The sequence below is a fragment of the Oncorhynchus gorbuscha genome, linkage group LG25 (genome assembly GCF_021184085.1).
Source record: "Oncorhynchus gorbuscha isolate QuinsamMale2020 ecotype Even-year linkage group LG25, OgorEven_v1.0, whole genome shotgun sequence".
Lineage (NCBI taxonomy): Eukaryota > Metazoa > Chordata > Actinopteri > Salmoniformes > Salmonidae > Oncorhynchus > Oncorhynchus gorbuscha.
This window is the reverse complement of record NC_060197.1, coordinates 13387525-13410220: the sequence shown is the minus strand read 5'-3', so window position 1 is coordinate 13410220 and position 22696 is coordinate 13387525. Positions and strand designations below refer to the sequence as shown.

General features: G+C 43.6%; 3 protein-coding genes across 3 annotated transcripts in view; 1 reads left to right on the top strand and 2 right to left on the bottom strand.

Annotated features, from left to right (window-relative positions):
- Nucleotides 1-1949: 1949 nt before the first annotated feature.
- On the bottom strand, nt 1950-13392 carry LOC124014285 (ankyrin repeat and SOCS box protein 15-like). Its single transcript, XM_046329107.1, has 13 exons — nt 13275-13392; nt 13055-13136; nt 12902-12954; nt 12602-12730; nt 12278-12436; nt 11929-12035; nt 11659-11797; nt 11258-11429; nt 10678-10838; nt 10034-10178; nt 6418-6685; nt 5973-6126; nt 1950-5615 (listed from the first exon to the last, which is right to left on the bottom strand). The coding sequence occupies exons 2-13, from the start codon at nt 13132-13134 to the stop codon at nt 5440-5442; spliced, it is 1743 nt and encodes a 580-aa protein (XP_046185063.1). The 5' UTR covers nt 13135-13136; nt 13275-13392; the 3' UTR covers nt 1950-5439.
- Nucleotides 13393-13756: 364 nt separating this feature from the next.
- LOC124013984 (NADH dehydrogenase [ubiquinone] 1 alpha subcomplex subunit 5-like) lies at nt 13757-18211 on the top strand. The gene is made up of 5 exons (XM_046328604.1): nt 13757-13841; nt 14119-14163; nt 14301-14417; nt 14680-14745; nt 18004-18211. Exons 1-5 carry the CDS (start codon nt 13821-13823, stop codon nt 18103-18105), a joined length of 351 nt encoding a protein of 116 aa, XP_046184560.1. The 5' UTR covers nt 13757-13820; the 3' UTR covers nt 18106-18211.
- A 461-nt stretch (nt 18212-18672) lies between these two features.
- Nucleotides 18673-22696, bottom strand: part of LOC124013981 (conserved oligomeric Golgi complex subunit 5-like) — a 114864-nt gene continuing 110840 nt past the window's right edge. The window contains exons 18-22 of the mRNA XM_046328598.1: nt 21664-21901; nt 21404-21480; nt 20918-21044; nt 19689-19768; nt 18673-19528 (exon numbers count right to left, since the gene is read on the bottom strand). Coding sequence (XP_046184554.1) covers nt 19402-19528; nt 19689-19768; nt 20918-21044; nt 21404-21480; nt 21664-21901 — 649 coding nt within the window. The 3' untranslated portion in view covers nt 18673-19401. The remainder of the gene's footprint in view (nt 19529-19688; nt 19769-20917; nt 21045-21403; nt 21481-21663; nt 21902-22696) is intronic.

The following is a 22696-nucleotide window of genomic DNA, read 5'->3' as shown; positions in this document are numbered from 1 at the left end:
GGCGATTGAATAAACCACCACTTCCTTCCATTCTGCTAGCAAATGTGCTATCTTTGGACAATAAAATAGATGACCTACGTGGAAGATTAAACTTCCGATGAGACATTCAAAACTGTTATATATTGTGCTTCACGGAGTCGTGGCTGAACGACGACACTATCAACGTACAGCTGGCCGGTCATACACTGCACCGCAGGCTAGAACAGCAGCGTTTGGTAAGACAAGGGGCAGCGGACTATCTATTTTTGTAAATAACAGCTGGTGCAAGAAATCTAAGGAAGTCTCAAGCTATTTCTTGCCTGAGGTAGAGTATCTCATGATAAACTGCAGACCACACTATCTACCTAGAGAGTTTTAATCTGTATTTTTCGTGAGTCCAACATATCAATTATTCATTTGTAGACAAACTGAAATTAAAGCCTGACTAATTTAGTGGCACAGATGAAACTATCCAAGCAAAATATACATCTCCTTCGAATGTTGATATTTGGTTGCGTTGACAGCCAAACACAATTCAATATCACTACATTTCAAATCAACCAGAGTTTGAAATGCTAGGCCTATTGAATTGTCTATTTGTTGTTGAATTCTGGGTTGAATTGAAACAATAGCTGTTGCTGACTGCAAATGCTATATAGGCCTAAATAGCTACTAGCTACCGTTTTCTATTAGAATGTTATTTTTAAGTAACACTGCATCATCCATAACCTCTAGGAGACATTGACTGACATTGTGACAAAGCTCTTGAAAGAAAAGGAGGGGGAAAAAAACAGAATGGACTGTCTAGTTATCCCACTGTTTTGACCGAACAAATGTCAATGAAAAGCATCACTAATGATCTATGAGTGATAAAGTATGGTTACATTTCATTTGCTCTGTTAAACCTACCCTTTGGAATGACTTCGATAGCAGCAGTGAATCTACAGTATTTTGTTTTTATGTGGAGCTCTTTCATCAATCACGTTCACGATAGTGCATTGGTAATAGTCAGTGACAAATAGCTAAGCAGGGATTGGCTTGGTTAAAACCCTGGATGGGAGACCAAAATCTAGCTGCAGATAGATCAATTCTCCAGTAGGAGGTGCTACCCAGCTTGTTTTTTTCTTTCTGATAGTGGATATTACATTGAAGATCTGACGTTGTCATAAAGGTACAAATCAAATTCAACATATTTTATAAAAGGCTATGTTGAAATTTGGCTACCATGATGGCATAATCCTGTGGTTGAAATTTAAACTCTCAAAACAACAATTGACATTGATTACGCTTTTCAAATCCAATGTATTGTCCAAGACATTCCACGTCGCTAAACGTTTACTATTACATTGAAACAACATTGAGTAAACCAGTTTGGGAAGTGGGATATGTCTTACCCAGTCGTACAATAATATATGAATTGGATGATAATCATTAAAGTATTATACTTCTTTCTCTGAGACCAGGTTGCTTGTTGCATCTTGTCAACAGAGGAGAATTATGGGGAGGATTTAAGTTGGTGGTTAAGTGAATTAATGACAAAGGTTAGGCAAATTTAAGTAGAAGGTTAGGTGAATTGGGTTAAGTTTAGGATAAGAATTAGCTAAAATCCTACAGTTGTCTCCCCATTAGCTCAAACGCTCAACCTTTGGAATGCTAGATGGTTGCAGATTACTCTCACCCATTCCCCTTGAACAAATTCCCTACTTTTGTTTCTGTCTCAAGTAGCGAGACCCTTAGTAAGTATCATACGTCTTGGAGGTTCTAAAAAATTTGTAAGTATGTTTCATATGGTTCTGAGGCCAGACTGTTTTGGTAGATGACCAAAGACTTGTAGTACTCATAGTACTCGTAGTATTCTCTTTAGTGTGACCAGAGAGAATGTCTATGGCAGGGTTCTCCAACCCTGTTCCTGTTCACTTCAACCCTAATCTAGACGGCTTATTCATCACAAAACCATTTGATGTTTCCAATTATTTTAATGAGTACTTTATTGGCAAAGTGGGAAAACTTTGGCAGGAAATGCCAACAACGAACAGTGAAACATCATATTCATGCATCAAAAAACGAAAGAAAATTGTAAATTAGAATTTTGTAAAGTCAGTGTGGGAGAGGTGGAAAATGTTTTGTTTTCGATCAATAATGACAAACCTCCTGGCATTGACAACATAGATGGAAAGCTCCTGAGGATGGTAGCTGACTCTATCGCCACTCCTATCTGTCATATCTTTAATCTGAGTCTAGAGGAAGGTGTTTCTCCTCGGGACTGGAGGGAAGCCAAGTTCATTCTGCTACCCAAGAGTGGTAAAGCAGCCTTTACTGGTTCTAACAGCAGACCTATCAGCTTGATGCCAGCTCTTAGCAAACAGTGTGAAAAAATGGTGTTTGACCAAATACAAGGCTATTTCTTAGTAAACAAATTTGACAACAGACTTTCAGCATATAGAGAAGAGCACTCAACATGTACTGCACTGACACAAATGACTGATGAATGGTTGAAAGAAATTAAGAAGAAGATTGTGGGAGCTGTACTGTTAGATTTCAGTGCAGCCTTTGATATTGTTGACCATGAACTGTTGTTGACTAAACCGATGTTTTATGGCTTTTCAACCCCTGACATATGTTTTATTCCGAGCTATTTATCGAATAGAACTCAGAGAGTTTTCTTTAATGGAAATCTCTCTAATGTCAAACATGTAGGGTGTGGTGTACCGCAGGGCATCTCTTTAGGCCCTCTACTGTTTTCTGTTTTTACCCATGACCTGCCACTGACATTAAACAAAGCCTGTGTGTCCGTATATGCTGATGATTCAAACATATACGTGTCAGCAACCGCAGCTAATGAAGCCACTTAAACCCTTAACAAGGAGTTGCAGTCAGTTTTGGAATGGGTGGCCAGTAATAAACTGGTCCTGAACATCTTTAAAACTCAGAGCATTGTATTTGGTACATCATTCCGTAAGCTCTAGACCTCAGCTGGATCTGGTAATGAATGCTGCAAAAGACCTAGTTAAGCTGTAGCTGGCCCAGAACAGAGTGGCACATCTTGCTCTTCATTGTAATCAGAGGGCTAATATAAATAGTATGTATGCCAGTCTCTCTTGGCTAAGAGATGAGGAGAGACTGACTGCATTACTTATTTTTATAAGAAACATTACAGTGTTGAAAATTCAAAATTGTTTGCGTAGTCAACTTACACACATGGGGTCTTTTCACAGTCCCCAAATCCATAACAAATTCAAGAAGGCGTATAATATTATATAGAACCGTTATTGCACGGAACTCCTTTCTATCTCATATTGCTCAAATGAACAGCAAACTTAGTTTCAAAAAACAGATAAAGCAACACCTCACGGCACAACGCCTCTCCCCTATTTGACCTAGATATTTGTGTGTATGTATTGATATCTAGGCTTCAGTATGTGTGCCTTTTAAAAAAAATGTATGTAGTTCTGTCCTTGAGCTGTTTATTAATGTTCTGTATTATGTCATGTTTTCATGTTTTGTGTGGACCCCAGGAGGAGTCGCTGCTAATGGGGATCCTAACAAAATACCAAATAACAAATATAGCTCACATGATTCTAATAATTAGCTGGTTGATAAGCTGAATCAGGTTAGATAAAACTGGGATTAGAGCAAAAGCCTACAAGAGGTCAGCTCTCCAGAAACAGGGTTGGAGATCCCTGGTCTATGGTATGACTAGTGGGTAGGAACACAGTTTCCACTCCACTGTGTCTCTGAGCGGCAGGCTGGTGTTGACAGGGCAGGAATGCTGCTGTTCAGATAACAACAATAGTCTGGAAATGCTAGAACTCTCTCAACGTAATTCTACATTGGACCATGCTACTCTTGTCTACCCTCCGCTAGCTGTGCCGTCACAACAACAGAAACCACGTTTGGTTCAGTGAGTTACCTGGGGTGTTCTTCACTTGAAACATTTCACTGGGGCGGCAGATAGCCTAGTGGTTAGAGCGTTGGACTAGTAACCGCAAGGTTGCAAGATCAAATCCCTGAGCTGACAAGGTGAAAAATATGTCATTCTGCACCTGAACAAGGCAGTTTAACCGACTGTTAATAACTGACTTGCCTAGTTAAATAAATAAACTATATGATTTCTGAATACAGCAACTGGAAAGGCCTTAGGCTTGGTTGGAGTGGAGGATACCAGGCACTGCATAGGACTATAGTCATGTGTGTGGATGCTGATTGTAACATTACCACCAAATGGTATTTTAGGGTTACTTGACTTTGCTTTGGGAAAACGGCCAAAATCCTAACATGTATTTGGGGAATGTTACGAGATCTGGCTCATACCCTCTCTGTGTGCCAGGGAGAGTTGAGCTGAGGGTTGCACTACACAGCAGGATCATTGAGTTAGCCAGCCAACTCCTAAATATTCTGAAATAACTTCTTATTTGTTTCATAAGGATACGCTTGGAATGGTCTGATTGATTCAACTTCCAAAAACACATACAGTATCTAAGTTAAGCTTTCATAATAAACCTGAAAATGTATAGTTATTTCTGGTTGTTTATCAAAGTTAGCTGGCTAACTCATTGATTCTGCTTTGTAGTACACCCAACAGGCCTCCGTAGCCTTGTTTATACCTGGTGCAAACATGCATCCTGTCCTGATCTTGTCAATATTCACATTTTCAAACATTCTTTCATGTATTTACTTATTTTAAGACTCATATTGAGTCACTTGTCAATGATTTTAGAGTGCTGGATAATGATGATTTAAATTGTTTCACTGTCCAGATCAGTCTACACTTGCACGCCTGACTACCTCCGGAGGTTGTCAGTGAAATCTGATCACAATGCATCTTTTAATCGTCTACACATGTCTAAAAATGTGGGCACAATCAGAATGTGGACAAGATCAGGACAAAGAATCCATGTTAGCACCAGGTATAAACAGGGCTAGTGACAACACAGTCTCAGATCCAGAGCTCCACAACTAACTCCCAGAACCTCGAGGGTATAATATGGATGTCTAGATCTCTCTAGATTTAAGCCCTGGTCTAATGAGTCAGGTAGGTGTCAGGGTCACTGTAAAAGTCAACAGTCCATTGCAGCAGAGTCATTCAGACCAGTGTCCAGTGAGTGTTTAGCTCTATGTATAAACTGAATGAGCTCTGAGAGTTATTTTTAGTCCTGAACTGCTTTTCCCATGGGGAGATCTTGAGGAGTAGATCACACGACATGCACTGTACCATGATGCACAGCTGTGCTGTCTAATGTGTGCAGTCTAGTAGAAGTAGATGTACTATGGTAAGGACTATTCAGAGAGCATATATCAGTGTGACAATAAATGTAGTTATTACAAACATTACAAAACAAGTACACTTGCCATACCTCATATAAGCACAAGTATATGAGCTAAAGCATTATGTGATAGATCAGTTATGTACAGAACAGGATAATCTTTTCTTCTAAATATGTTTTCATTGATATAGTCCTCTTATGAGTGTGTGGCTGCCAACCCATCATACTCGTCGTTCTCCCTGTAGGTGAGGTAGTGTTTGAGTGACGGGGGGAACGGTACGGCAGCCATGACCTGAGGGGCATTCAGTCTTCTAGGGGTCATCTGTCTCCTAATGACCAAACGACACTGGTGCTGCAGGGACCGCGGGTTGTCTGGGGATACACACATATGGACGGGCACACACACACACACACACACACACACACACACACACACACACACACACACACACACACACACACACACACACACACACACACACACACACACACACACACACACACACACACACACACACACACACACACACACACACACACACAAATACACACACAAAAAGTCTGTTTTTTTACGTCTGTTAATTCTGTTCATGATGGCGAGTTGATCTGTAAGATATTTCAATATTTGCATTCGCACAGTTTTCCCACAGTTTTTTGTCCACTATTATTGTATTTGTGATTAAAAGAGGACGTGGATTATTAGCCTTATTAGCAATGATGCTGACTTACCCAGAATGTCACAGATGTCTGGCCACTCTTTCTGTTTTTCCAGGACCCGTAGGAGGTTGGGGCAGATACGTGGGTGTCGGATGTAGTCCAGAAGCATCCGTACCACACTCCCCGCCAGGTTGACCACCGACGACAGGGAGATGATTTCACAGAACTGGAGCAGAGAGCGAACAGGACAGCGAGACTGACATCAGAAGGACACGCAGTGGAACTGGACTTGCTGTTCTGTTCTAAGTTAGACCAACACATTCTACATCAGTGGCGGCCAACCCTGGTCATAGAGGACCACATTGTGTGCAGGCTTTTGTTCCAGCCCAGAACAAAAAAAATAGAACCTGCCTCTCTCCAGAACCAGGACTTGTCTACTTCCTGTATTCTAAATCAAAGATTGGGGGCCTACTCCTGTTGTACTGGAATAGACCAGGAATATGCCTGCAGGACTTACCGGAGCTCGGCAGTCCTGATTATAAAATAAAGTTCTTCTATGGTTATTTCGGTAGTCGACCCAGGAGTCGCAGTCCATATCCTGCCCGTTGCCATGGTTACACATGAAGCACTTGTCTACGTCGTAGCCGTTGTTGAGCAGCAGGCGCAGAATCGTGTGATCTCTGAGACAGTACTGCAACGCGGTGGGAAACAGTGTGTCACTGATCATTCTGAAGTAGCAGTTGACCTCGGCACCCCTGGACAATAGCAGACGCACCAGCTCATACCTGGGGTCGGATGGGATAGGGTTAGAAAGGTGATGTCAAAGAAGAGAGACCAGGAAGTAGGCAATACATGGGAGCTAGGTTGAAGATAAAAGGTTAAGACAACATCATAATTACAAGCGGAAGCAGATTTTTTTTCCTCTCATGGGACCTAGCATGGGAGCCAACAAACTGTTCCAATAGATAGAAGTTGGTGACGTCGTTCCTGTGTTCCATTCAGTTTCATTTAAACAGTGCATTCGGAAAGTATTCAGACTCCTTAAGTTTTTCCACATTTTGTTATGGATTTAAAAAAAAATGTTTTTAATCCTCATCAATCTACATACAATAACCCATAAAGACAAAGCAAAAACAGATTTTTTAAATATTTGCAAATTTATACAAATAAAAAAAACCAGAAATATCTTATTTACATAAGTATTCAGACCATTTGCTATGAGTCTCAAAATTGAGCTCAGGTGCATCCTGTTTCCATTGATCATCATCTACAACTTGATTGTAGTCCACCTGTGGTAAATGCAATTGATTGGACATGATCTGGAAAGGCAAACACCTGTCTATATAAGGTCCCACAGTTGACAGTGCATGTCAGAGAAAAAAAACAAGCCATTAGGTCAAAATAATTGTCCTTAGAGTTCCGAGACAAGATTATGTCGACGCACAAATCTGGGGAAGGGTACCAAAATATTTCTGCAGCATTGAAGATCCCCAAGAACACAGTGGCCTCCATCATTATTAAATGGAATAAATTTGGACCCACCAAAAATCTTCCTAGAGCTGGCCACCCAGCCAAACTGAGCAATCGGGGGAGAAGGGCTGTGGTCAGGGAGGTGACCATGAACCCAACGGTCACTCTGACAGAGCTCCAGAGTTCTTCTGTGGAGATGGGAGAACCTTCCAGAAAGACAACCATCCCTGCAGCACTACACCAATCAGGTCTTTATGGCCAGATGGAAGCCACTCCTTAGTAAAAGTCACATGCCAGCCCGCTTGGAATTTGCCAAAAGGCACCTAAAGGACTCTCAGACCATGAGAAACAAGATTCTCTGGTCTGATGAAACCAAGATTGAACTCTTTTGCCTGAATGCCAAGCGTCACGTCTGGGGGAAATCTGGTACCATCCCTATGGTGAAGCATGGTACTGGTAGCTTCATGCTGTGGGGATGTTTTTCAGCGGCAGGGACTAGGAGACCGGTCAAGATCGAGGGAAAGATGAACGGAGCAAAGTACAGAGAGATTCTTGATGAAAACCTGCTCCAGAACACTCAGGACCTCAGACTGGGGAGAAGGTTCGCCTTCCAACAGGACAACGGCCCTAAGCACACAGCCAAGACAATACAGGAGTGGCTTAAGGACAAGTCTCTGAATGTCCTTGAGTGGTCCAGTCAGAGCCCGGACTTGAACCCAATTTAACATCTCTGGAGAGGCCTGAAAATAGTTGTGCAGCAACGCTCCCCATCCAACCTGACAGAGCTTGAGAGGATCTGCAGAGAAGAATGGGAGAAACTCCCTAAATACAGGTGTGCCAAGCTTGTAGCATCATACCCGAGAAGACTCAAGGCTGTAATCGCTGCCAAAGGTGCTTCAACAAAGTACTGAGTAAAGGGTCTGAATATTTATGCAAATGTCATATTTCAGTTTTTTATTTTTAATACATTTACAGAAAAAATTCTAAAAACAAGTTTTTCATTTGTCATTATCTGGTATAGTGTGTAGATTGAGGGGGGAAACAATTGAATCAATTTTAGAATAAGGTTGTAACGTACAAAATGTGGAAAAAGTCAAGGGGTCTGAATACTTTCCAAAAACACTGTAGCTACAGGGCCTTGCAAAAGTATTCATCCCCCTTGGCGTTTTTCCTATTTTGATGCATTACAGACTATAATTTAAATAGATTTGTATTTTTATTTCATGTAATAGTTTAAATTGGTGAAGTGAAATGGGAAAAAGAACTTGTTTAAAAATTTTTGGAAAAAATACAAACGGTAAAGTGGTGCATGCATATGTATTCACCCCCTTGGCAATGAAGCTCCTAAACGTTGAACATCCACTATTACATCTATTATTTTTAAAAAATTGAAAGAATACGGCACCACAACAAACCTGCCAAGAGAGGGGCGCCCAACAAAAATCAAGGACCAGGCAAGGAGGGCATTAATCAGAGAGGAAACAAAGAGACCGAAGATAACCCTGAAGGAGCTGCAAAGCTCCGCAGTGGAGATTGGAGTGTCTGTCCTTAGGACCACTTTAAGCCGTACACTCCACAGAGCTGGGCTTTACAGTAGAGTGGCCAGAAAAAAAACTTTGCGTAAAGAAAAAAATAAGCAAACACATTTGGTGTTCGCCAAAAGGCATGTGGGAGACTATCCAAACATATGGAAGAAGGAACTCTGGACAGATGAGACAAAAATGTTTCTTTTTGGCCATCAAGGAAAATGCTCTTTCTGGTGAAAACCCAACACCTCTCATCACCCCGAGAACACCATCCCCACAGTGAAGCATGGTAGTGGCAGCATCATGCTGTGGGAATGTTTTTCATCGTTCAGAAACTGGTCAGATTTGAAGGAATGATGGATGGCACTAAATACAGGGAAATTCTTGAGGGGAAACCTGTTTCAGTCTTCCAGAGATTTGAGACTGGGACGGAGTTTCACCTTTCATCAGGACAATGTCCCTAAGCATACTGCTAAAGCAACACTTGAATGGTTTAAGGGGAAAACATTTAAACGTCTTGGAATTGCCTAGTGAAAGCCCAGGTCTCAATCGAATTGAGAATCTGTGGTATGACTTCAAGATTGCTGTTCCCCCACAGAACCCATCCAACTCGAAGGAGCTGGAGCAGTTCTGCCTTGAGAAATGGGCAAAACTCCCAGTGGCTAGATGTGCCAAGCTTATAGAGACATGCCCCAAGAGACTTGCAGCTGTAATTGCTGCAACAGGTGGCTCTACGAAGTATTGACTTTGGGGGGGGTGAATAGTTATGCACTCTCAAGATTATTATTTTTTGTCTTATTTCTTGTTTGTTTAACAATAAAACATATTTTGCATCTTCAATGTTGTGTAAATCAATTGATATGAACCCCCCAAAAATCTATTTTAATTCCAGGTTGTAAGTCAACAAATAGGAAAAATGCCAAGGGGAGTGAATACTTCCGCAAGCCACTGTATTGCAGAGGTTGTTTGTGAAACATATTAAGTAAGGAATAACTCTCAAGCAAGGAATAGCTTTTCCTAAGGGAGACATAAAGACTTGCGTTATCCCAAAGTTAACACCTGCTGTAGGCTTAGTTCTAACACAGTCTTGAGGTCTTAACACGGTCTTGAGTTACCCATAAAGACACGTTCTCATACCTCCCAGCGCGTACAGCCACCAGGAAGCAGCGTAGCGGGTCCAGGTCAGTTTTGGCGCCGGCAGCCAGCAGCATCTCTGTGCAGGTGAGATCACTGTTGGATACGGCGAAGTAGAGCGGACTCCGCCTCATGTCCCCGTAGTTCTCTGGTAACACAGTATTAACAACACGCTCAACTTATCCATTTCATTTCATTCTTATCCACAACATTTGACAGTTAAAACATGTATAATCAGAAGCCTGTATGCAGGTTTGGCCTCAGGCATAAGCGACATAAGTGGTTTCTTAGGGCCCCCTGCCACTAGGAACTCAGTCGGAGATGAGCATTAGAATAGTAGAATAAACAATGTGCCATTTTGAAATGTGGTTGTGCATCGGCAGTTTTTCTCTTGTTATGTCAGTCACTGTCAGTCATTCAATTAGCCCATGTCTGCTAACATTATTTAGATTGGTAAGTTAGTCTAGACAGCATGAAGGGAACGTGCCGAGGGGCCTTGACCTCCAGGGGGGCCCCCATTGGCCCACACAGGAATCAAGCTCATATCTCTGGAGTTACAAGAACCTTCCTCTTGGGCAGGTCTCCCTTATAAAAGAGATTGTGTGCCCAATTATACAACCTGGTTTGTGTGTGTCCATGGATTGTACCTGAGATGTGTGTGTCCAGCTGAGCGTTGACATCGAAGCCTTTCTCTATGAGCAGCTCCAGACAGTCAACATGGCCTCCATCTGCTGCCGAGTGGACTGGGCTCTGGCCAGACAGACGGATGGCCCTCTTAGTTGTGATGGGGATGAAGGTCCTCAGAGCACTGGGACAAACCAAAACATCATAGATCAGATTGTTGATTATACCAGCACTGTTGATTATGTTGTTGAAATAAGGTCTGGACTATGAATTGAACAACTGCTTCTAGACCCAGGGATGGACCATTCCTCAGGGACAACGCTTTCTAAGAACTGGATAATCAGATAACTCTCTAGCCAAATACATATCTTGATCAATTGATTTCCACTAAGACCGGCATGCTTTCCAGTAGTTGTTCTCAACATCCTTGTTCTAGACTGTTAGTAATATATGCCATTTAGCAGACACTTTCATACAAAGCAATTTACAGTCGTATGTGAATACATTTTACATACGGGATAGTTTACATCCTGGGAATCGAAACCCACATGCTCTACCAGCTGAGCTATGCAGAGGACCGCGTAGTAAGAGTCGGCCACTCACAGGATGTGTCCCTCATAGGCAGCTCTGTGTATGGGCAGCTGGCAGGCCAGACTTGCTATGTTAGGGTTGGCTCCAGCTTGCAGGAGGAGGTATATGCAGTCCAGGTTCCCTGAGCCGGCTGCATCGTACAGAACACTGTCTCCGTTATATGCCTGGGCGTTCACGTCGCCACCTGGTGGGAAAGGAGGACGATTAACCCTACTCTAGTCCTGTGTAGACTTCTGTTCAAGCTAACCATATATGAATGGAACGGATATTTATATTCAACTATTTTTCAGTTCCTTGTAATTGTATTTTTGGTTATTCTTCGAGAATGTTAATATGCCTTTCGGTATGACAATGAATGTAAAATATTTACATTATTCATCAAGGAAAATCTAAGGCCTCTGATTGGCTCGTACCGTTCTTTATGAGTATATCCAGGGCCTCCACGTGGGCGTACTCTGCTGCGATGCCCAGCGGGGTGACATTGTGCCCATCTACAGCTGTCACCTTGGCCCCATGTCTCAGCAGAAGCACCAGGATGGCACTGCAGCCCACCTGGCAAGATAACCCATACTTTTTAAATATTGTTAATATTGTTTTTTTTAATGGCATTCCAGCACCTGGATGATAGGGGAGATGGCTGAAGAAGAAATATAAACAAGACTACAGGCGTAACTTGATCTCACCTTGGATGCCTCGTGAATGGCCATCCACTTCTTCAGACACACCTGTTCCACGAATGCCCCACAAATGATCAGAGTGGACACCATGTCATATGATCCCTCTCTCACCGCTAACACACATCAACACAGGACAACACATAACAAAACAGCACATGCATGCTTGATTGACAACACAGAACAGTGCTTGAATACAGTGTGTGTATGTGTGTGTGTGTGTGTGTGTGTGTGTGTGTGTGTGTGTGTGTGTGTGTGTGTGTGTGTGTGTGTGTGTGTGTGTGTGTGTGTGTGTGTGTGTGTGTGTGTGTGTGTGTGTGTGTGTGTGTGTGTGTGTGTGTGTGTGTGTGTGTGTTACCGAGCAGCAGTGGGGACTCGTTCAGGCTGTTGGTTTTGTGTGGAGACGCTCCATGCTGCAGTAGAGTCCTGACGTTCTCCAGCAGACCCTCCTGAGCAGCCAGAATCAACGCTGTGTCACCGTCTGCAGTTACATCATCCACAGTCACATCACAGGAAGCTGCAGGGTCACACACACACAAAAGTAATGGGAATTAAACACATGTCTTAGGAGCTTCATTAGTATATCCCAGTAGCAGAGTGTTATAGAAGCAGTACTGTAAGTGGCTACTGATATTTAAGGTACTAGTTGTGAGGTACTGCTGGTGGTATGTGGTCCTCTCACCCAGCAGAACCTGATCCAAGACCTCTCCCTGGGACTGCACAGCGGCTCTGTGTAGGGGAAGCCACCCTCTGCTGTCCCTCTCTGTGAAAGCCTGCAACCCAGACAGCTCCTGCAGGGTACACACATCACCTAGGGAGAGACACCCCAACGAACCCTACATTAGGGTTATGGCTAGCGTTATGGCTAGGGTTAGGTTTGAACCCTGATGTGGACATAAAGCTAGGGTTAGGGTTAATGGCTTAAGAGCAAGGGTTGGGCTAGTGCAGTTTGAAAGGCACGGTCGGTGAGGGGTAGTCCTACCTTGCTCGATGGCAGTCACTATCCTCAGATAGTCACCACTGACTGTTCGTATGCTGTTGAGATATGGGTAAACTATGTCAGGGAGAGGTGACAAACTTTTTGCGGGATGTGCGAATAATACATTCATGTAAATCCTCTCCATTTTCTGAATACCTGTCTATTGGTACATCTCGAATACTCTCTCGAATGGCATACTCAATAAGCTCCTCCTCACATCTATCGACGTCTTCCATTCCTACAGAGAAATAAAATAGAAACACCATGGACCTCAATACTCATGTCACTGCAGTCCGCATAGATCAAAAGACACATTGCTAAACTACAGGCATATAGGAATGACATTGCAATGACAAATTGAGAGGTTTTAAAGGACCTTCGTCACTATCAAATATCCCAATGAATGGGCAACTCCAGTCTTATCTGTAAAATCTTCAGTGAAAGTCCCGGTCTCCGGAGGTTTGTTGGCAGCCAACTAAATTATACATTGGTGTTTGCAGGAGTAATGGGATATTTTTAGACCTGTTTGTAATATCAGCCCTACACGCTCTGAGAATGCCTGTCACGCTGTCACATTCAGTGCTTCACTATCACACTAAACACAGTTTATTATAATATGATTGAATTTACTATAGGACCCATACAGTATAGACAGGCTGTCTGGCTTAATGCATTATTTTTTGATATTGCTAGTATGTGTAGTGTACCCACTTCATTTGTAATACTTATTTTTCCAATCTAATCATTGAACATGTATTGTAGGAGCCGTTAGTTAATAACATGCATTTAGGCTACTGAATAAGAGGACTCATGTCCACTTACTATCAAACATGTTGAGCTTTTATTTTGAAAAAAAAACGAGGACTTGTTGACGTCATTTTTATTCGACAGAAGTGACCCAGAATCCACTGCGCCCAAAATCATGGCTGGTGTTCTGAAAAAGGTACGAGTGGAGGTCATGTTATGATTATGATTTTGTGAAAATGTAATGTGCTTCGGCTTATTCAGTTAGTGCCCTTTCACTTTACAATTGATATGAGCTTTGTCGCTTTCTATTGACAAACAACTTCCATGGCTGACACGATGCGAACTCAAAGCTACATGGCGTTGTATCCATACGTTCTGTAATGTTCCGCCTTCCTTCTGAATGCCGTATGACTATTTTACTCAGGAGGTTACTCGCTAACTTGCTAGCTCATTGTGTGTAATATTTTCCCCAGACCACAGGCTTGGTGGGACTGGCCGTGTCTCACAACCCTCATGAGGTGAGTCCCCAGTAATGACCATAATATACATCTTTAGTAGTTGTGTAGCTGCTGTAATGACCATAAACGGCAGTAGTAGACCACAACTACTTTTGTCTTTAAATGTAACGTGTGTGTGTGTGTGTGTGTGCCCTCAGCGCCTGAGGATCCTGTACAGTAAGATCCTGGCGTCTCTCCAGATCATCCCTCAGGACGCAGCCTACAGAAAGTACACAGAACAGCTTGTCCATGACCGCTTTGACCTTATCAAAGCTGTAAGTTTACACTCCAACCATGGTCATGTTCACAGCTAGACCAGGGTCAGGTTAAGTTTAAAACAGTAGAAAACCCTTCCTACCAGCCCTCATTGCGACTGATTTCATGTATTATAGCTTAAACTTGTATGAACCTCTGTGAGGTTATCCCCTTATTGACTTTTATATTTGATATCATGTTACGAGATATTGTTTGGGATGGCATCTGTGTGTTTAAATCCATATAGATCATTTTATTTTCTGTCTTCATTTCAATGGAAAGGAGCCTGATGTGGAGAAACTAGAGAAGAAAATCAACTGTGGTCAGATCGAGGAGGTCATTCACCAGGTACAGAGAGGAGCCTCACACTCTTGTCATTGCTTTGCATCTTCCTCCTAGAGTTGCTTTTTCTAGCCCTGTTTATACCTGGTTTCAACATGCGTCTGTTGTCCTGGTCGTGTCCAAATACGGGTTGGGCCGTATCAAAAGACACATTGTGATCTGATTGTGATCATTTCTTACTGACCACCTCTGGAGGTAGTCGATGACGCATCTTGTGCGGATATCCTTGAAGTGGATACCTAAAAATGGTCATTAAAGATCGCATGGCATCTACTCGTAAGAGTAGGGGTGTTAACCCCCGGTGTCCTGGCTAAATTCCCAATCTGTCCCTCGGGTCCCTAATCATCCCCAGTTTACAATTGTCACATTCATCCCTCCTCTCCCCTGTAATTATTCGCCAGGTCGTTGCTGTAAATGAGAATGTGTTCTCAGTCAACTTACCTGGTACAATAAAGTGTAAACAAATCCGGACAACGAAAGCGTATAAATTTGGCTAACGTCACGGTTGTCCCGGCCTCTCAAAAAAAAAGCAAACCGACCAGTTGAATTAAGATCATGGACTTTAGAAACCAAGTGCCAACTGGCACTGTGCGTCCAGCGCTGATTAAAATTGGAATATAGAAAAATATGTTTGACATATTGTCCCGAATGAAAGAAGGGTTCTGCCGTTCTCACATCCAATGCCAGCGCAAAATCAGATGTTTGAAAACATCATAGGCTACAGAAAGGCCAAGGACTGTAATACCAAAAGTAAAGTAAAAATGTATTGCAGGGTGGTGAATAGTCTTTCAGTTGCTATATCAGATATGAAAATAGTCATATTATAATGCAATCCTTTTCAGATATCAATAAAGTGCAGAAGATGTCCAAACTGATGCGTAAAGGCGCATAGCTTTTTGTAGCCTAAGTATGAGCGAGGCTAATGTCTAATAGGCTAATGTAGGCTTAAATTACGATGGACTCTTCAGGCTACTGTCCAATAGGCTAATATAGGCTTAAATTACGATGGACTCTTCAGGCTACTGTCCAATAGGCTAATGTAGGCTTAAATTACGATGGACTCTTCAGGCTACTGTCCAATAGGCTAATATAGGCTTAAATTACGATGGACTCTTTAGGCTACTTTTAGATTGACACTTTGTTCCTTTATAAAGCCTTTGCTTTACATGCTTGCTCCTTTGCACTTTTTATAGATTGCTGATTTTATCCATGCATTTTCATAATTTGACCACGTGTCTTGCTATCAAATCAATGTTATTAGTCACATGGGCCGAATACAACAGGTGTAGACCTTACAGTGAAATGCTTACTTACAAGCATTTTGGCCCCAGTGACGTAATGGGCCATTCGCACTACCCTCTGTAGTCCCTTGCGGTCAGGATGCTCTCGATGGTGCAGCTGTAGAAACTTTGAGGATCTGAGGACCCATGCCAAATCTTTTCAGTCTCTGGAGGAGGAATAGGTTTTGTCGTGCCCTCTTCACGACTGTCTTGGTTTGCTTGCACCATGTTAGTTTGTTGGTGATGTGGACACCAAGGAACTTCAACCTGCTTCACTGCAGCCCCATCGATGAGAATGGGGGCGTGCTCGGTCCTCTTTTTCATGTTGTCTACAATCATCTCCTTTGTCTTGATCACGTTGAGGGAGCGGTTGTTGTCCTGGCACCACATGGCCAGGTCTCTGACCACCTCCCTATAGGCTGTCTCGTCGTTGGTGATCAGGCCTACCACTGTTGTCATCGGCAAACTTAATGATGGTGTTGGAGTCATGCCTGGCTGTGCAGTCATGTGTGAACAGGGAGTACAGGAGGGGCTGAACATGCACCCCTGAGGGGCCCATGTTGAGGATTAGTGTGGCGGATGTATTGCTATACCTACCCTTACCACCTGGGGCCGGCCCGTCAGGAAGTCCAGGATCCAGTTGCAGAGGGAGGTGTTTAGTCCCAGGGTCCTTAGCTGATTGAGTTTTGAGGGCGCTATGGTGTTGAACGCTGAGCTGTAGTCAATGAATAGCATTCTCACATAGGTGTTCCTTATGTCCAGGTGGGAAAGGGCAGTGTGGAGTGCAATAGAGATTGCATCATCTGTGGATCTGTTGTTGCGGTATGCAAATTGGAGTGGGTCTAGGATTTCTGGGATAATGGAGTTGATGTGAGCCATGACTAGCCTTTCAAAGCACTTCATGGCTACAGACGTGAGTGCTACGGTTCGGTAGTCATTTAGGCAGGTTACCTTAGTGTTCTTGGGCACAAGCACTATGGTGGTCTGCTTAAAACAAACTCGGACAGGGAGGTTGAAAATGTCGGTGAAGACACTTGCCAGTTGGTCAGCGCATGCTCACAGTACACGTCCTGGTAATCCGTCTGGCCTTGTGAATGTTGACCTGTTAAAAGGTCTTACTCACATCGGCTGCGGAGAGTGTGATCACACATTCTACCCGGAACATGTTGAGGTACCGTTAGTGAATTATCAATGATTGAGGAAACTAAAACCATGGTAATTCTCCCAGTATGTCACTTTTTTTGTATTCCTTTGGTACCGTTTAGGCCTATACTAAAGGTTACTTACAATAATGTAAAGATAATGGATGTAAACAATGATGCGTAAAGAACAAACCTATCCAGACCTGTTTGGATAATGCGTTGCGCCATTCAGAGATGCACTTTGTAGCCGACTCTAACTGAACCGGTTTGTTTTTACTGTGTGCATTAGGGCTTAGTCATATTTGTATTTATACTGCGCAATAATTGTATTTTGTATACGCATCCAGATTGTTTGTGGGGGTGACGTTTTTAGGGATGGGAGAAATTCTCTGAATATTTATTTGTATGGCTGCTGGACAAGTCGAGGTTATCGGCACAGTAGCCCGTTACGCCCAGTCTTAAATCATTGGATAACAAAAGTAGGCTCTAATGATGAGTTTAAAACTATTGATTATAAAAGCGTGCTGTTTTCTGTCTTTTATACAGCTTGTGTCATAACGGTAGGTCGGATTAATATGCATACAGGGAGGGACCAGGGAATCTGGTCACAATAAGGACGAAGTGGGCAGATAAGAATCACATTTTATTACCGTGTGTAGACATATGTCGATCTGATCACGACCGCCATGTTAATGCAAGGTGTAACCACGGCTACCGAGACATTGTTTCGTTTCTTAAACTATTTTGAAGCATTCAAAAACCTCCCGCATACTGTATCCCTCTTCCCCATTTATCCTACATCCCTTGCCTTATCTGACCCACTAGTTTCCTCTTCCCTCCAGGCGGAGTGTGAGTTGGCACTATCCAGGAAGATGGCGGAGTGGAAACCATGGGAACCACTGATTGAAGAGCCCCCTGTCAACCAATGGAAGTGGCCTGTTTAAAAGACTACTTCCTGTATTTATCATATGTCTGTGTCAATGTGTAAGTTCTTCATGCTCCATTCACAATGAAGTATGTACAAATAAAGCAGTGGAAATATTTTCCCTATCCTTGTAAAACTAATCTTTGACATTTTGCCTTGTGGGTGATATATTTAAAAAATGAAAATTCAGACAGTTTACACAACTCAGCCAAACCAAGACGAATGAATGGAAGTTGAAAAACATGCCAGTCCTGATCTTGTCCAAATTGTGATTGTGCTCATTTGTTGCAAAAACGATTAGCTAACTGCATTTAATATACCTCCTTTGAGAAAGGGTGTCGTTCTATCCTAATATACCCCACATATTTAAAGCGGTTCAGTCAAAGTTAACTTAGAAATGTAATTGGGTAAGATTGGACAACAGAAGTCACAACTGGGATTCAAACTGACAACCATGTGGGTCGCAACCTGCGTGTAATGCCCCTGTGGACAAGATCAGGACACATGCTGCATATTACGAGGTATAAACAGGGCTCAAGATTACAAGCCTACCTCAGGGAGCCCTCTTATCAGGCACAACAACTACTTGTTTTACTTCTCGTTTTATTATAACCACAACCATAGAGCTTTAGACCCACAGTACATCGTTAAAGACAGAACATATGAACAGTTGTATAGGCCAGACAGGGCTCTAATCAATCCATATCGCTGAAGTATTATATTTAGCGAGCTATTAATCTAAAGGTAGTTTACGGCAAACCCGGCAGGAACATTGCATTTAAATTACACAGAATTTCCACCATATAGATTGAATAGAGCCCTTAGATTAGGTTAACTATTATTAAAGTCCTACCATCAATCATTCCTTATAATGATAAATATCGTTCACAAAGCATTGAATAGAACAAAATGTGGTTAACCAGTAAAGCCCCTACCAATAACTAGCAAGCATTTGTTTCCCCGTTCAATAGTATGAAGCACAGGTAACTTCCCCCTCGTGCTGCCCTCTGTGGCATAGTTATAGAATTAGCAGAACAGAAATGTGCATACAACATGGTGTGTGGCGTTCCATTTGGAATGTTTGAATTGCTCCTTAACACATCCACAGAAATGGAGCAACCCTTAAGTCATATCAATAATGGACACTCCTGTTGGGTGGACCATTAAAAAGGCTTAAGGATGTTCATTGCCATGTCTGTTCTACAAATTCTAATTCTATAGTCATAACATTCATAATATCTGGATGTGTTCTTCACGGAGCCGTTCTCCATGCCCATGTGAAACGCACAGTTGCATCATGGGAGCGGTAGTTCCCTCAGGTCCTGGAGTCCTGGGCTCCACTGGTGGCCCTCTGCAGCAGCTGAACCATGATGGGGTAGACGGGGGCGAACTCCTTCCCCTGACGAGCCCTCACACTCTGCATGTAGGCTTCCAGAGCACCCCTAGTACACACAGAAGGAGATGGTGTTGCTAAAGACACACTAACTGATGGGAATGTCATCATTTTACCACAAGAGGGTGCTCACTCACTCCTCAGTGATACCAAACAACCCACCAGCGGTCTCAAAGGCTGTAAGACTTTTGTCGTTCTCCTGCAGTTACCTAATGAGTGTGAGGCGGTCTCTCTCTGAAGGGTGGTCATCCAGCCACTGGGAGTAGCGAGCGATGGACCACTCTGCTCTCTGTGGAAGAGGGAGAATTTGTACAAAGTTACGATAAAGATGACAGTTGGAATCAGTATAGATAAGTGTGTATATAGCAGTTGGTAGGTACACTATAAGACCAAAAATATGTGGACACCTGCCAGTCGAACATCTCATTCCAAAATCATGGGCATTAATATGGAGTTGGTCCCCCCTTTGCTGCTATAACAGCCTCCACTCTTCTGAGAAGGCTTTCCACTAGATGTTGGGACATTGCTGCGAGGACTTGCTTCCATTCAGCCACAAGAGCATTAGTGAGGTTGAGCCCTGATGTTGGGTGATTAGGCCTGGTTCGTGTTCCAATTCATCCTAAACGTGTTCGATGGGGTTGAGGTCACGGCTCTGTGCAGGCCAGTCAAGTTCTTCCACACCGATCTCGACAAACCATTTCTGTATGGACCTCGCTTTGTGCACGGAAGCATTGTCATGCTGAAACAGAAAAGGTCCTTCTCCAAACTGTTACTACAAAATTGGGAGCACAGAATCGTCTAGAATGTCATTGTATGCTTTAGCGTTAATATGGTGGTTCTGTGTAGCTCAGTTGGTAGAGCATGGCGCTTGTAACACCAGGGTAGTGGGTTCGATCCCCGGGACCACCCATACGTAGAATGTATGCACACATGACTGTAAGTCGCTTTGGATAAAAGCGTCTGCTAAATGGCATATATTATATTATTAATATTTCCCTTCACTGGAACTAAGGGGCCTAGCCAGAACCATGGAAAACATCCTTGGACCATTATTCCTCCTCCACCTAGCATTCGCCAAACCCAGATTCGTCCGTCGGACTGTAAGATGGTGAAGAGTGATTCATCAACCCAGAGAACGTGTTTCCACTTCTCCAGAGTCCAATGGCGGCGGGCTTTACATCACTCCAGCCGACACTTGGCATTGCACATGGTGATCTTAGGCTTGTGTGCGTCTGCTCGGCCAAGGAAACCCATTTTATAAAGCTTCCGACGAACAGGTCTTGTGCTTCAGCACTCAGTGGTCCCGTTCTGTGAGCTTGTGGGGCCTTACCACTTAGCGGCTGAGCCGTTGTTGCTCCTAGACATTTCCACTTCACAATAACAGCACTTACAGTTGACCGGGACAGCTCTAGCAGGGCAGAAATTTGTATATATGTACCTGGTGAGGTGATTTGAGCTCAGACGGTGCTCTGGTGAACAGGAAGTGTAGCAGGGTGCTGTATGGAATCAGATCCCCCACGGCTGGACTGCTGGCGATCAGCTCACTGTTCTGGAACAGCAGGGGCCTACAAAACACACGTACACACACACACACAACCTCAGCTACATTGAGGTGTCTAGCCTAAATAACGTGTTCATTGTGTTACACCATTAGCCTTTACCTATTATCTTTAAACCATTACCCTATCGTCTAAGTAGAGCCAGACAGCAGGGAGACCGAGAGAATTACAGCTCTCTAACCCTCCAGTAATGACTAACATCTTCATTAAGAGCCACTCTCACTCTGGAAACTACCGCTGCTATTGAGGCATTCCTCATCTCATCAAAGGTTTACCAGGAATAGGTTGTGCATAATAACTGATGTAATAACTATGCATAACTAATATGTCATACATGTGTAACAAGCAGTGATGTAATAACATACCTGAAAGATCTCAGCAGGCGGTAGGGTTTCCCCAGCTCAGACACTCTCCTACAGAGAGGGGCGACGGCCAGCTCCATCTAAAAACACAGAGAAGAAATAGCACAGTGAGAACACGAATATAGAGTAACATGGTGAACTTCAAGATGCACAGAAAACCCAGAGAGACAGACAAACAGCGAAGGAGAGCTGACAGGCAGGTATGGAGAGAGATACCGATCATACCCGCACATACAACCCTCACATACAGCCCTTCTCCTCACCTGAGCGAAGTCAGCCGCCAATCTCATCTTGCCTCCCTCCCCTAGGGGGCGCAGCAGGCTGGCGTGGCGGATGAACAGTGTGATGCAGCGCTGGGCGATGCTCTCTGTGTTGTCGTATATGAAGTCGACACACTGGAAGTGGCGGAAGTAGTCCGCCATCACGCGGCCCACGAAGCCCTGTAGCTCCCGCATGTACAGAGAGCAGGGCACGTCCGGCTTCCCCGGGGTGGACATAGACCTGGACACAGAGACAGGAATAAAAATATCTGTCTATGATTGCTTAGATAAGACCACACCACAACAAACAGGGCAGTTCCTTCAACGCTTATGCACACGCACACACACACAGGTTAGTATAGGTCATTGACTAAAGGTCTGACTTTTAACCTTGAACCTCAGGCCATTAAGTGACTACATACTATACCTGTGTGTGTGTGTGTGTGTGTGTGTGTGTGTGTGTGTGTGTGTGTGTGTGTGTGTGTGTGTGTGTGTGTGTGTGTGTGTGTGTGTGTGTGTGTGTGTGTGTGTGTGTGTGTGTGTGTGCTGCGAGTTGGCTAAGTCCCAGCAGGGCCTTGTCTGTGTAAGTTCAGAGAGCGGAAAGCAGTCTACTCTGTATTCAGAGTGCTGAATGTCAATCTGAGCTCTCGGTCTCTGTATGTATGGCCGTGACAGAATAACCAGCGGGTGCCAGGGGCCGATAACATTTAGCCAGCGGCAGGAGGCTACAGTACTGACGCAGGGACCCTTTGTGTGGCTCTGTCTAACGGGACCCTGCTAGCTGTGTGTGTGTGTGTGTGTGAGAGTCTGTGTCGTGACTGCAAAGCCCCAAGACTAACTGAGTCTACAGGTCCATTGGGAGCCTCTCAATTGTACAGAGACGAGTCTGGGTAATATGAATGGACCACGGCATGAATGGAGGGAGAATATCTGAATGCAACTGTAGAGGGTCTAGAGACGAAGGGTCCCTAAACTTTTTCACTCAGGCCCCCCTTCTAGCACTGGGAACCCCCCCCCCCACCGCTGCGCGCACCAC

Coding starts and splice junctions, on each gene's coding strand:
- LOC124014285 (XM_046329107.1), bottom strand. CDS start 13,134: ATGGAAGACGTCGATAGATGTGAGGAGGAGCTTATTGAGTATGCCATT. Junction 12,955..13,054: donor CGAGATGTACCAATAGACAG/GTATTCAGAAAA, acceptor ATATCTCAACAG/CATACGAACAGTCAGTGGTG. Junction 6,686..10,033: donor GTGGCTGTACGCGCTGGGAG/GTATGAGAACGT, acceptor ATCCGACCCCAG/GTATGAGCTGGTGCGTCTGC.
- LOC124013984 (XM_046328604.1), top strand. CDS start 13,821: ATGGCTGGTGTTCTGAAAAAG. Junction 14,164..14,300: donor TGTCTCACAACCCTCATGAG/GTGAGTCCCCAG, acceptor GTGTGCCCTCAG/CGCCTGAGGATCCTGTACAG. Junction 14,746..18,003: donor TCGAGGAGGTCATTCACCAG/GTACAGAGAGGA, acceptor TCTTCCCTCCAG/GCGGAGTGTGAGTTGGCACT.